The sequence below is a fragment of the Egretta garzetta genome, unplaced genomic scaffold (genome assembly GCF_000687185.1).
Source record: "Egretta garzetta isolate BGI_Z169 unplaced genomic scaffold, ASM68718v1 scaffold61, whole genome shotgun sequence".
NCBI classification, from domain to species: Eukaryota; Metazoa; Chordata; class Aves; order Pelecaniformes; family Ardeidae; genus Egretta; species Egretta garzetta.
Window position 1 is genome coordinate 1,194,700 of NW_009258620.1, and position 14,054 is coordinate 1,208,753.

A 14,054-nucleotide genomic window follows, 5' to 3' on the forward strand; every position below is an offset into this window, starting at 1 on the left:
AAGCCCCCGAGCCGGGCCGGAGCGCGGCTCTGCTCCCTGGAAGGTCTCTGACTCTCCGTGGGGAAGGCAGCTCGGGATGCGCAGCGCTCCTGCGGCCTCTCCTGCCCGTGGGATGCGGGGCGTGCGGCAACGCGCGCGGGATTTGCCCGCCTGGTGGCTGGTTCTGCATGAGAGGAGGGAAGATTTTTAGGACTGAAAGAAAGTACTAAGCTATTTCAGTCTTTATTTGCATCATCTTCTCTGTGTGGGGGACGTTAATAGTTTTTGCAGTTGTGTTTACGGTCTGTGTTTATAAACACCTCGGATGCTCTCATCATTTAGTGAAACAGCGTTAATATTTACAGCTTACTCGGGATGCTGAATTCTCTACGTTCGTCGCGTTGGAAGCGATGTTTGGGTGACCGATGTTGCATAATAGTAGATTAAGAGGTACGCACACCGAGCCTCCAATTTTTTCATTATCTCATTAGCCTTAGTTTCTCTAACACTTGCAGTATTTTTGAGCTTTTATTTTTTTGTGTGAGGTGTAAAGCTGACTTTATAGAGAGAGTTCTTTGTGGATATTGTCAGAAGAAAGTATCTGCCTTTACAGGTGTTAAAAATTGGTTAGAAAAACCGTAGCAATGACTTTTTGTCTTCACTGTTAGATGGCGGTCGTTTCAAAGTCCGGAGCACTTCCAGTCATAGACAAATGAATGCAATAAAAACTGTTTGTGTTACACACGCAGTAGTGATGGTCAGAATCTGCTTAGCTTGGAGCTTCTGACCAGAAGGTTATCAGTTTTGAGGTGAGCTGCATCACGGAAGAATTTTATATTAAATTTGCTGGAGTACCTGATACATGTCTGCCAATGAATATATTTCAATCATAAAATATACTTGGCATGCTCTGTGGAAGAATCGTGAAGTCCTCTGTGCATAACCTGGGCTTGCAATAGATAGTTAAAAAACAAACGCAGAATCTGTAGTGCTGGAAATGCTGTGCTTCATTTTCAAGATGTTGCGGTATAGTATGTGTAATTTTTAAAAGATGCTGTATTTCCTCTTTCATGTGACTGCTTTTGTCTTTCATTGCTGTATGTGTTATCTTTAAATCATTTTATTCTTTCAGTTCTGAGGAAAGGCTCTGGTTCTACTGAGCTCTGGCTATATTGTTTTATATTTGACAATTTCTTAAAAATTAGGGTTAAAACTGCAATTTTTTATGCAAAGAAAGTGTAAGTGAATGCTATCATGAGGATTTTTGACACCTGTCAGTGATAACCTCATCGACACAATTTAATATCTGAGTTGGTTTTATCTCTTCCCTTTTTTAAATCAAATATATGGCTCTGACAGAACTCTCAATCTTCTCATGTTATGCTTGTTCCTAAAGAAGATGACCCGGAGGTGTTGGGGTTGGGTGAAGACAGCTCAGCTGGCCGCCCTTACCTAATCTGCAGCTCTGTTGCAGAAAACCTTGGTGAAGGCCAGGTGTGGGGAATGTGTCAGGGCCCTCTTAGCAGATCGCTGAGTGCATGCAGCTGGATTTTCACCAGCTGCTTCACCCCTCAAATGTCTGCAGTTTGGGAGGAAGGGGGGTGTGACGCTGACCTCCCCTTTCCAGGGAAAGAAAAGTGATTTTTCCTTGCTTTTAAATTGCGTTAGAAAAATCATACTGCTGTAAAACTTTACATGAGGTCAGTTTCTTGGTTTTTTTCTCTCTTTTATTCACTCGGCTTTAGTGTGGAATTTTATAGTTTCTTTGGAAAATGTTTTTTATGGAAGAACTAAGGAAAAGATGCGGTGTATGTGTTGTTAACTTGTGTTGCTTCTGCATTTTACTTTTCACAAAACTTGGTGTTCCGTTTCTTCTGAGACCTGTAGAAAACAGTCTGTGTAGACATACTGGTTTTACAGTGACGAGATGAAGCTGTTCTGGTGTGAATTAAGTGTAGGTGCTGTGTGCTGGTCCTGGTGCGGATTAAGAGGGACCTTTTCCTGCAGCCTTAAACCTCCCGGGACAGAGCAGTTTCCCTGGTTTGATCTATCACGTGTCCACAAAAACATTTGTTGTAGTTGGGAGTGAGCGAAGGGGGTGCGATTTTTATTTCAGAAGCTGTGAACTGGTGTATTTGAAATGAATGTATTTCAGATTAAATTTTGAACTGCTCCCAGTAGAAAGGGAAAAGGAGTTTGAGTGCAGGTAGTCTTATGAATATGATGTCTTAAAGCCTGAGAATGTTGTTGAATTGGTAATTAGCTACTTTTTGTAAAGCAGAATTTGTTTGAGACTCTCAAAGCTTATAATCCGTATTTTTTCCGCCTTTAATACAAATTTTTTATTGCTAATGTAGTTAAAAGTTGGAGAAGACACAAGGAGGACTATAAAATGCACTGCGTGCTGTTTGTTCTTGTGAGCTGGAAGATTGAATGTTGTGCAATCCAAGAGAAACAGTCTACCAACCACTGCCACGTTTTCATCTGTTGGTAAACATCAGCTGCTGGTTGGTCTTGAGGGAGGAAGACTGAATTAGATCCAGATGGATAACTCTTTCAGCCCATTTCAGACTTCCCAGTTGATTTAAGACAGCAGGTCAGTAACTTAGGGGAGTAGTTTCGTTCTTTTTTGCTGTTCTGCTTCCTGCTGTGTGTGGAATCAGTGATACCAAATATGATATCGTAGTGCTGCTGAGGGTGGGCGTTCCGTTGTGCTTAATTGCTGTTGTTTTTAATTGAGTAGTATAAACAGGAAAAGTATTAAGAAGTTGTGATAATGAACCATTTTGAATGTAAAGGGTATTTTTTTTTTTTTAAGACCTGAAAAAGGAGGATGAGTCACGAATCCATTTTTCTTAATAAATTCTCTTAAGGAATGCGTATCTTCCTTCAAACTGGCGAGGTAACACAAGTGTATGGTTTAACGCGAGCGTGTCATCGGGTCTTGTACCCCAGTGTGCTGCTAGCGTGATTTCCCAGTAAAATGGAAAGAGGTAAGGGGATAGGGATGGAAACCTTCTGTGCATGGCTGTAACTACAGGAATAGAGAACATGAGGGATGGAAAATTTCAGTGTGAAGTAGCTGCTGTTTAGGATATGAAAACTGATAGGATATATTTAACACTTTAACACCTCTTTGTGATTTATTTTGAGGTGCCACACAGGACATTAAAAAAGCATGCTGAAAACAGTGTCCTCTTCGCCTGTTTGCATACTAACAAAATCAGGGCAGGTGCAGCAGCTCTTGTTACAACTCTTGTACTTTGCTTGCAGCTGATTATTTCTTGTGCTGCCATTGTCTGATGCACTGTAGTGTTATGATCTCCTTTAGACAGCGTTTTCCGATGCCCAGTGATTACCTTCCCCAAGAATTACTGTTTAACTGTGTAAGGTCCACCACCTCGTCTATATCCAGCACATGTGCTTCCGAAGAAAAGTATTTCAAATTTCATTTCCCTTATTGTTTATTCGTTGAGGAGCAAAAGAGGTCTTGTCCGTCATTTCATTCTCATCTGATCCTATTTTTTTTTTTTTGCTCATAAAACACAGACTGCAGAATAAAAAGCACTAAATCCAATAGTGTGGTTTAATGTTGCAGATAAGCTGCTCAGGTGCAATTTCTTTCTTTCTTAACACAGACTTTGAATCTGTTAGCGTTGTGATGCTAACTACCATTGTATGACTTGAGAAGAATAAAGGTCACTGATTTTGTTATTCTCTGTACTCTTCTACTGAAACTTGCCATGTTTAATGTAATTTGTAAAAGGAGGAAGCTCTGGTTGCAAACGACTTAATGCCTTTTTCTGTCAGATCTTTTAAAAAGACTAAGAATTATTGCAAGTACTAAACATTGAATTGCAAGCTCTAACAGTACTGCAGTGGCAAAATAAGTAATGTTGCATTATTTACGAGTAATTAAATAGAGCACAAGTCTGTTGGGAAAGCTCTTGGGCATATTTTCCTACTGTGTTCACCTAGACCTCTTAGTTCCCAGGATAACTGTGCTTATGATTACTGGAAGTTAACAGTCCTTGATTACTGATTGCTCACTTTGACTCAAGATGATAACAGATTAATTAGTAATAAGGGTACAGGGCTCCTGCCCAGATTTTCTGGGTTCTGAAGATTTTTCTGTTGAGTGGTTAGAAGAAAACCTTAGACTGAGATCAAAGAAACCATGGAATCTTGAAGAGGAGTTGATTATCATGGAAAAGGCTGTGTTGACATGCTTTAGAAGAGAAAGACCTTAAAAACACATGAAGTCTTTTATGTGTGTGCGTGCTATTTTAGAATAAAAAAATAATCTCCCTTAGATAAGGTCTTAGTGCTTAACCTTGGTATCATGACATCAGGAGTGCAAAGTCCAGTTTGAAAGATGAGCTGCAGAAGTCTTTTTAATAAGATGCAGGTGAAATGTATCTTTGCTGCATAAGGGATTTAAAATGTCATTACGTTCAGAGCTACATGCTTTTTTCCTTCTTTCTCTTTTTTTTTTTTTCATTCTTAGGCAGAAAAAAATGGAGTAGACCACATGAAGAAGCATGTGAAGTTTATTTTTACGCAAAATGTTATTTGGAGGACCAAGTACACTTTTTCAGGCCATGGAAGATAAAAGACTAATCACGTGATATCTTTGTTCTGTCAAAGTGCTGTTCTGTGCTAAGTCAACGTTGGTTTGTATTAAGGACAAATATTAATTTCTTAATGTCAGCATGTCGACTGTGACAAGCGCTCAGACACCGGAGGAACCTAATCCCCCCCTCCTTGAAGAAAAGCCAAAGGGAAAATCACTATTTCATTTGGGTTCGCTCTTTGCTAACAGGAGTGAAAAATTTGTAATTGCCAGGAGTGATAGTGTACCAGAGGAGAATGTTCTGAAAATAACTATCACGGAGACTACGGTCATTGAGTCGGACTTGGGCATCTGGAATTCTCATGCTCTCATCTACCTCACTTTGTGGTTTTTTTTCAGCTTTTGCACTCTTTTTCTTAACAAATACATTCTTTCATTACTGGAAGGAGAGCCCAGCATGCTAGGTAACCCTACCTTTCTTTTACACTTTAATTCCAGAAAGATATTTGACAATACCAGATCCTCCTATAAAAAGCTGATGGACAGAATGGTTCAACTGAAGTGAAAAAGACCTAGTTAGGAGATGTGGGGGTGGACCTTGGGGCTGGGAACTCAGGAGTTGTGATCTCAGCCTGTAAAGTGGCTTCTGACACTGTCTGTTCCGCCACTTGCCGAAAGGTGGTGTGAAACTTGGCTCACAGAGGAGCTGTAAGATGGTGTTTGAGATCTAAGAGCTGGAAAGAAAAATGTAATTTCTTGTTTTCTGTGTTGGAGGGTAGCGTGGGTTTAAAAAAAAAACAAAAAAATCGAGTCAGTTGTTGATAGTCTCCAGAGCTGTTAATCTTAACTTGTTTGTCTATAGAAGTGCAAAGGTTGCCTTTGTGTGACCTTTATTATCCAGTGGGCTGGCTGTTTGTTTTTTTAAGGAGGAAGCAAAGGGCATTTCACCTGTGATCTGGATTCTATAGGTGTATGCCACCTTTGTTTTATTCTGCTGCTTTATTGGTAGATGTAGAAGTAAAGGGCTTTTGTGAGAATTCATAAAATCTAGACAGTAATTGCCATGTGTCTTAACTGCTAACAGTACTGCCCATAAGTTTTTTCTAAGAAATTTTATTAAGTTGCTTGGTTCATCATGTTCCCATCATCTTCTGATTTTATTTTTTTCCCTCTCATTTTTCTTTAGGTGCTGTTCAAATGCTTTCAACCACTTTCATTGGCTGTATAAAAATGTTTGTTCCATGCTGCTTGTATCAACACAAAACACGCATCTCTTATCCACCCAATTTCATCATGATAATGCTGTTTGTTGGATTAATGAGGTAAATGGTTAAATATTTCCTGGAGATCTATCTGGTTGCTTTGTCGCATTCTTCTGAACAGAAGCTGGATTTTTATGGTGCTCTTCCTTTTCATGCTTGATTGGAAAGTGTTTGGAGTATTCACCTTCCCCCCCCACCAAATAAAATCACAGGATAATTTTATTTTTCGTTCCTATTGCTAAATGCTGTGTCCTGTTTTCTAGATGTTAGGTTTTTGGCTAGCTTGGATTCTCATCATGTTTAGCTTCTTTCAAAACATACTTCTCTTTCCATTTACTTCCTGTTCTCTTTTGAGGCTGATGTTTGTTTAATGTACTATTATTTATTATGGTGTTGCTTTGTTCCCTCACCTTCTCCAGCTCTTTGCCTCAAAAGTGATACAGGCTATTAGCATTTATTGTTTAAAAAGTATTTGCTGTGTGCTGGGATAGTACCAGTTTGCAGTCTAGGAGAGAATAAGAATATATGATTTGGTTTTCTCTACACTGCAAAAGTGATAAAGGATAACAGGATTCAAATTAATTCAGAGTAGCTTTATCATAACTCTGCCACCCTGTTTAATTTCATGGTTTTAAGTATGGTAAATATGTACGGTACCTAATTTACACTAAAGATGGATAACTGCAAATGATCAAGTTGCTGTGGTGAATTACTGTTCATCAGCAGAATTGTAATCATTTTTTCAGCTGAGCCTATTGAAAACTTTAGTTTAAAACGCTGTCATCTGAAGCTTGGCTAGAGTGCATTGAAAAGTAAACTTTGTTTTCTGGAAGTCCACAGTACATCCATAGAAATTGCACGGTTGCCCAAGGGTGCCTTCATTTGTGCTGAATAAATAATAATGTTTAAGCCAAAGCAGAAGGAAGCAGGTCTGATGCATTCCACCCTGCAGGTGCTCAGCTGCTGCAGTTCAGTCGAGCTACCATGATTTGATAACCTGATCGCCAGCTACACCTGCCCATATTCTTAGTTACTGCAGCCCAAACTTATAAACCTAGAGAAACTGTAACGCAGTTCTTTTTTATGCTAGATGTTGGAGAGCAGCTCTTAAAGCATTATTTTATTTTCTCCTTAATTTCATGTGTTCTTCCATCCATTACAGATTTGCAACAGTAGTCTTGGGTCTTGTCAGCTTGAAAAATGTGGCAGTTTCATTTGCAGAAACTGTTAAAAGCTCTGCACCTATTTTTACAGTTATCATGTCTCGGATGATATTAGGAGAATACACTGGTAAGTACTTCATTGATGAAATGTGACTTTTCCAAATTTTTTTAAACTTTTTTTAATAATACTGTCGCTTAGTTGGCCATGGATGAGGAGATTCCACAGAAATTAGTAAATGCAGCTGGAAGAATCATTCTGTTTGAATGCAATAAGTAGAGTATAATAATGTAAAAAAGAATTTCTTTTAATGCAGCTGTGTAAGGGCATTGTAGCTCTGAACTTATTTTTCTGTTGAGAAAATATTATTGCAGCAGTTCAGCGTGTTCTTCTTATAACAACAGCTTCCTAGTCAGAATTTAAAATTCTTGAATTTCTTCACTGTTTGCTCTGACTAAAAAAAAAACCTAACTGGCTTACCACAATCTAATTTCTTGCAGCCCACAATATAATTTCTTTGTGATTCCACTTGCGATTGCGTGCTATTTGCTTGAAGAGATTTTGCTTGTTACCCACTATAAGTCATAGGAGTAATACAGAAGCCAGGTATAGATTGCTTCATGATGCAAAATGGCAAAGGGCTGAAATAAGCCCGAGGAAGAAGAGTAATTTAATCACAGAGTAAACGGGGAGAGTATAATTTTCTTCTGCCATTTGGTGAAAAAGATGAAGCAAAGAGAGCCATCAGTCCATCTTCTTTCTCCAAGGGAGATACTTTTATCAGTGAGCGCGTATCTGTATTGTTTTCAAGAGCACCCTGCTATTGTCTGAGGTCTCGCTTTAGAACCTCTGTACTTTAAAATCCATTCATGTAAGTTGCTCTTCCATTCTAAAGCTAAAGAAGTTAAGGTGCAAATTAAGCTTTCAAAAACTACATTATCCGATACATGTAATCGGAAGTACAGTAATTAAACTCAGATGTAATTTTTTCTTGTCATTTGCAGGATTGCTGGTTAATCTCTCTCTCATTCCTGTTATGGGTGGCCTAGCTCTCTGTACAGCTACTGAAATCAGTTTCAACATTCTAGGTTTCTCGGCAGCTTTATCTACTAATATCATGGACTGGTAAGTAATGATAGTTGCATATGTGGAATAAAGGAATTTTATGTATTGGTAGGTTGAAGAAAATTGTTGCCTGTAGCTGGTTTTGTACACTATATTTCAATGTTGGTATTTAAAATACATTTTTAACAGAAGATACAGTTTCTCTATCATTTTGGCTAGCGTTCATGAGATTAAAAAATATCACAACTCCGTTAGTCTAAAGGAGTTAAACCAAGCTCCTTTCCGTAGCTGCATAACATGTAGAAAGTGAAACGTGTAGAAACATATCTACCCATCTAAGGCAAACAACTGTCCTTCTCATGGATTGATATATTTGTCATAACTAAACCATGGATAAATCATGATGTGGGTTGTTTGTTTGTTTGTTTTTTCCAGTTTGCAAAATGTCTTTTCCAAAAAACTACTCAGTGGAGATAAATACAGATTTTCGTAAGTATTAATAATATTTCCGGTTTGGTTATAGATGGACTTTGGGCTACATAAGGAAGCTATATATTAAGACTGTATTGCACTAAGGTATTTTTTTTGTCTCGGACTGTTCAGACAGCTTTAACCTAAATCATTTTATTGGGGAAAGAAAATTCCTCTATGCTCCAGTCCCACTGCGGTAGGCCAGAGCCTTGTAATTGGATAAAACTCTCGGCATATCCAGAAATAAGTCCTTATTCTGCAATCATAAAACATCCCTTAACGTATTAGGTGTGCAAAAACAAACTTTAGAACTTTCTTGATGTTTAACTACGAAATGCGAGCCAGGAGTAAAATCTGGTGGTAAAATATACCTATATATATGTAGAACTATATGTATGTATTTTACCACAAGATGAAATGCTAGTTTTGGTCTCAAACTTGTGCCTTTTATCTTTGGTCTATCTCAGCCAACACAAAAAGCATAACACTATCTTTGTGAGAGATTTCTGACGTTGTCCCCCCCAAAGCTTTGCAGGTGGCTTTTATTACTTTGTGATATCTGTAAATGCAATAATGATGCAGCTTTCTTCAGCTCTCAGAAAGAGGGAGCTTTTAATCATTTTAATCACTGTTTTTTCTCCTTTGTAGAGCCCCAGAACTTCAGTTCTACACAAGTGCTGCTGCAGTGGTTATGCTTATTCCAGCTTGGATATTTTTCATGGTAATTTGAATTCACTAGCACTGATTTATGGGGTTTTTTGACTTGTGAGCAGAATGTGCAACTAAGGTTAATCATAACTTTTACTTTTCATACTTCCCATTTTTTTTTTTTTTTAATGAAATGGATTTATGGTATGTTTGCAAGAGATTAGGGGGGAAGTAAAAAAGAGAAAATTTCCAAAGAAATAATTGAGTATAGACGTGCGTTGACAAGTGGCCCGGAAAGCCTGAATTTATTTCGGGATTTTTGAGATCAAACCATATTTTTGTCTAAGTGCATTTAAAGTTTTAGATAAAGACTTGAAAACCAAATTTTAAATATTTGTCGACTTTTTGCTGATACTCACAAGGTACACAGGAATATTAACTCTTGGAAAGCAAAATTCAGCTGACGTAAGTATAATGTGTTAGGTTAAATACGTATCCTTCACATTCTGGCATTTCATTGCCATGCATCAGTGTTCAGAAAAGAAAATATCTTGCAGGCAGGCTGAACACACTGGGAAGTTCAGTCAGATATGAGAGCTGTTCTTCTAATGTATTCTTTTGGGGGGAAATTTGTAGGATCTAAATGTCCTGTGCATTTTAGGTTTTGTTTTGCTGAAGTTTAAATGTAAAACTGTATCTGCTTGTAATAATAATGAGTTGGGTAGAAAATCACTTTCAGATTTGCTTATAAATTAAACTCTTAAAATCCTCTTTTTTATTGTTGTTGTTTAGGATGTGCCTGTGATTGGAAAAAGTGGGAGGAGCTTCAGCTACAACCAAGATGTTGTCGTGCTTCTCTTGATAGATGGAGTCTTGTTCCACCTCCAAAGTGTTACAGCCTATGCCTTGATGGGAAAAATTTCTCCTGTGACTTTCAGGTAAAGCTGTACTTTCATATCAAGAACACTATCTTACTTTCTTTTTTTTCTTGCTCAGTATTTCTGCTTGAGAACTAGGCAGTAAAGGTATTGTGCAAAGAAATAAATAATGTAAACATATAAATGCATTGAATTAAGAAGAAAACTTTTCACATCTGGATCACCAAAACTTTGTGGCTTGCTCCTGCACTGTGTGAGGAGAGCGGCATTTGAGCCGTGCTGTTGGAACAGGTTGCTCACATTTACGAGGAGGGGTGTTGTATTCAGGTTTAACAGCCATTCCTTAAAGCTGGTTAATGAGACTGAACAGCTTCACTGAAACCCTAGAGCCAATGTTTAAGCTGCCGTTTGCTTCAGTGATGAGGCAATACCTATATACATCTCGGTGCAGTACAGAATGTGAGCGATCAGCTCCGTATTCCTTTTTTCTGAAGCACGACACCAGCACGTCAAGCCATACTTGTTAAATTATACATGTTCTTTAAAGAGAGCTTCCACCTATATTGTCAGTTATCAGCAGCTTTGTTAGGCTATTACACAATTCTGATTGAATAATTGGTCGCTTTTATGAATAGTCCTAGGGCCTGTGGGGTAATCCTGGTCCTAAGCTTCTTAAGGCTTCTGCTGTCTTTCAGGTTCCCCTGCTACAGTCTTGTGACAATTCGCTGTTATACACGTGCTTATTCTGAAGTTGTTAGTCTCCTCTATATAACAGGATGTAAAAGTATTTATTCATATGTGTACAGAATTTCTTAACTACTTGTTACAGTGGTATTGGTATGATTTAGGTATTGATTCTTTTCAGGCTATAATGCTCTATTACCTGAACAGTAGCAGCAGATTTGCACACGATAGTTATGTTGCTAGTGTTTTGTTAGCATTTTCTAGACGTCTGTATGAGCTAGAAATGAATTGCTAACACTGTACTGCGTACTCAAAAGCAACGAAGACAAAAACCTGAGGTGAACTATTTGTACTAGCTCTAAAATTAAGATGAGTATAAAGATGCGAGTGCTGATATACAAGTAATTTGGTTATGGTATTAGCTTCAGGAGGAGAAGTGGAATCTGAATTGGTGTTTAAAAAGCAAGCAAAACGAAGAGAGGTCCTGCTATGTTAAAGCATGGTTGTGTGTGGGACGTGAGAAAGCTTTCTTTGGCCTTAATTTTTATATTCCTTTCCAGTGTTGCTAGTACTGTGAAGCATGCGCTGTCGATCTGGCTAAGTATTATTGTGTTTGGTAACAAAATCACGAGCCTCTCAGCCATTGGGACTGTTCTAGTGATAATTGGAGTTCTACTATATAACAAGGCAAAGCAGCATCAGCAAGAGACTATACACAGCCTGGCGGCTGCAGCCCCACAATCTGCACAAAGTACAGCTGAAGACACTGAGCCACTCATTTCCAAGGAGTTGGAACCGTATGATTAATATGGCCATTTATTCTTCCAACCTAGTGTAACTCAAAGAAACTCTTCCTGAAAGTGGTTTGTTTCTTCAACTGTTGATGCCGATTTGGTTCCTTTGAGTTTGTGGCAGGTCAAGGCTGGGACTTGAAGCAGAGAGAAAGCAATGGGAAGAATCCAGTAAGCCTTGATTTGCTGAGAAACTGATATACCAGAGGACCTAGTATCATATAATGTGGTAAACGTGGGCTTTAGTGTCTTTCCTTGACTGCAAATAACGTACAAGCCTATGTTAGAGTAAGAACGTCAGTGTCTCATGGGAAAACGATTCCTTTCTCCCTGTCAAAATAATGTGAAAACACGGACCCATCACTGTATTCTGCTTGCTTGCAGTGGAAAGAAGTTGGTGCGTAACTGAAATTCCTAGTTGTTTGTTACTCTACGCTGCCTGTGTCCTCCATCGTTCGTATGCACTGCAGAGCTGGAGGAAGGAACCCCTTCCTCTCCCAACAAATGACTTATTTTGGTATACGTCTAGTTGAAGTAAACTAGGGAAATGAGTCCATACCCCAAAGCAGTGATGAGCAGCTATTTCTGACTACAGAGCTAGGAATGAAAAGTGATTTTTCTACTGAAATTTAACACGGAAATATTGCATCCTGGTTGTGCATTGACAATATTGAAATGCAAGTATACACACATATACATGCACTGTATAAATGGGGTGTTGAATTCAATGTTTGCAGTTGCTTAGAGGTAAAAAACACTGAAAATTTCTGGTGATAAAGGAAACAGGATCTCTGTATTTCTAGAAGAAACCATTTTAGTATTTTAATTTCTTGCATTTTATTATATGTTTCTGTTATGAGGAAATAGATTTTTTTTATTATTATTTTGAAGAGCACAACAAAATACTGTCTTTCAGAAACTCAGGGTTATAATTCTGACCTGTGTGCAAAGTATTTCTATCATTTCTGATTATGTAAAGAGTCTTGGAGGTATCCGTGACAGAGGTGGAAGAGAGGTCACTAAAGGGAGGAATAGTAACCGTAAACTGAGGCTCATCTTTATTTCTACTGCTTTTTTTAAGGAAATTCTGTTTTGTGGTAGATCAAAGATTAAAAGTTAACTTTGAAAAAATAAAAAAAAATTCTTAAGTATTAGTAATTAGTTTTGGCAAAAAAGCACATGCAGCTACAAAAACATTCAAATGGACCTTTTGGTAACAAAATGAACAATTAAAACGAGCTGATTTTTGATAATTGTCACTGTTCTGAAAGATTGTAGCATGGCGTTAGAAGAATGGATAAAATGGTCTTTGTGTAAAATTTGTAGTAGGAAGTTACCAGTGGAGTTCCTGCAAAATTTAAGCTCATGCTCCCATTTCCACACGTTGAGGTATTCCGTTGGCTTTAGTGAACTATTCTTGCAGAGAGCAAAACTGCCTCTCTGAAGAAGCTTGCCTTCTGTTGAAGTAGTGCGTGCTTGTTTTGTCTTAGGCTTACTTCAGGTTACATTCCTGTACATGACTGGTGGCCTGGGGCATATTCCCTGAAGACCTGAGTGGGAGGGAAGTGTCAGGTTTTTTCATCATTGTGTCTGTGATGTCTGTGGTTTTCTGTTTCTTTGTACTCCTAGCCCTTTTACAAAAAGCTGTGGACTATGGGGTGGAGCTCTGTTCTTCCTTTTTCTTTTTTCTTTTTTTTTTTTTTTTTTGTAGTTACACTTTTAAAAATCCCAGTGTATTTGGCAGAAAACATTGTATTTCTGCTCTTGTTGGATGACAGAAATGTAAGTGGCTTTCTAGTTGCCTAGCCCCATTCTCATGTAAACCCCTTCATCGGCTGATTGAGCTCTGTTTTGAAAGCTAGCAGGCTTTTGCCTTTCCTGTTGCTGGAAAACTTTCTGTGAACCAAACAGCTGGGAGGATTTTGGAACTTGTAATTTCTAACGTGTGTCTTAGCTTATGAGTGGCTGGTGTAGCCCCACCTGTTCTGTGGCAGCATGATAATCCTGTTCTACTAGGGGTTTGTTTTCACAGTGTTGATCTTATGTACTTTTTCTATGCAGTTGTCTTGGCCTTTATTTTTATTAGATTAAACAAACCAACCTCTTCACTGTCCACTTTTGTAAGACCTTTTCTTACTCCAGCCATACTAGTAATTCTCTTTTGCTGTTGTTCCTGTTGGGTGAACAGGGACCGTTGTGTTCCACGGTAAGAATTCACTACAGTGTTACACCCCAGCTGTATCGGCCTTTTGATTGCTTTGTGTGATGGTGGTAGTACTGCCCCATTCCTTCTGGGAAGTCTGCTCTTGAAACACTTCAGGTGTTTCTCACATCCTCGTGCGCTGGTCAGGACAAACTCTGTGAGCTGGAGCTCTGCGGAGTATTTGTTTTACATTTGTCAAGTATGTTCTCGTAGAAACAGCACCTCTCTCTTAAAATGTGAATTCCTGCAATCACACAAGGCCTTGCTGAGGAACACAGACTCGCAAATGTAACGTGTTACTCATAGAATCATAGAATGTTTTGGGTCGGAAGGGACCCC

At 38.5% G+C, this 14,054-nt stretch overlaps 1 protein-coding gene across 2 annotated transcripts; it reads left to right on the forward strand.

Moving 5' to 3' along the window:
- The first annotated feature begins 6 nt into the window (after positions 1 to 6).
- Positions 7 to 13,671, forward strand: LOC104134566 (solute carrier family 35 member E2A). Of its 2 annotated transcripts, XM_035903581.1 has the most exons (11): positions 7 to 429; positions 2,337 to 2,575; positions 2,798 to 2,972; positions 4,487 to 5,016; positions 5,739 to 5,874; positions 6,977 to 7,104; positions 7,980 to 8,100; positions 8,476 to 8,529; positions 9,160 to 9,232; positions 9,952 to 10,097; positions 11,282 to 13,671. In XM_035903581.1, the coding sequence occupies exons 4-11, from the start codon at positions 4,692 to 4,694 to the stop codon at positions 11,526 to 11,528; spliced, it is 1,230 nt and encodes a 409-aa protein (XP_035759474.1). In that variant the 5' UTR covers positions 7 to 429; positions 2,337 to 2,575; positions 2,798 to 2,972; positions 4,487 to 4,691; the 3' UTR covers positions 11,529 to 13,671. The 2 variants fall into 2 exon arrangements, with proteins under 2 accessions (XP_035759474.1, XP_009646422.1); XM_009648127.2 differs by lacking the exon at positions 2,798 to 2,972.
- Positions 13,672 to 14,054: the final 383 nt, after the last annotated feature.

What these genes read in the sequence shown, in the direction of transcription:
- LOC104134566 (XM_035903581.1), top strand. Translation starts at nt 4,692, where the DNA reads ATGTCGACTGTGACAAGCGCTCAGACACCGGAGGAACCTAATCCCCCC. An exon ending in GATATTAGGAGAATACACTG is followed by an intron (nt 7,105 to 7,979) that starts GTAAGTACTTCA and finishes TGTCATTTGCAG; the next exon opens with GATTGCTGGTTAATCTCTCT. An exon ending in CAGCTTGGATATTTTTCATG is followed by an intron (nt 9,233 to 9,951) that starts GTAATTTGAATT and finishes GTTGTTGTTTAG; the next exon opens with GATGTGCCTGTGATTGGAAA.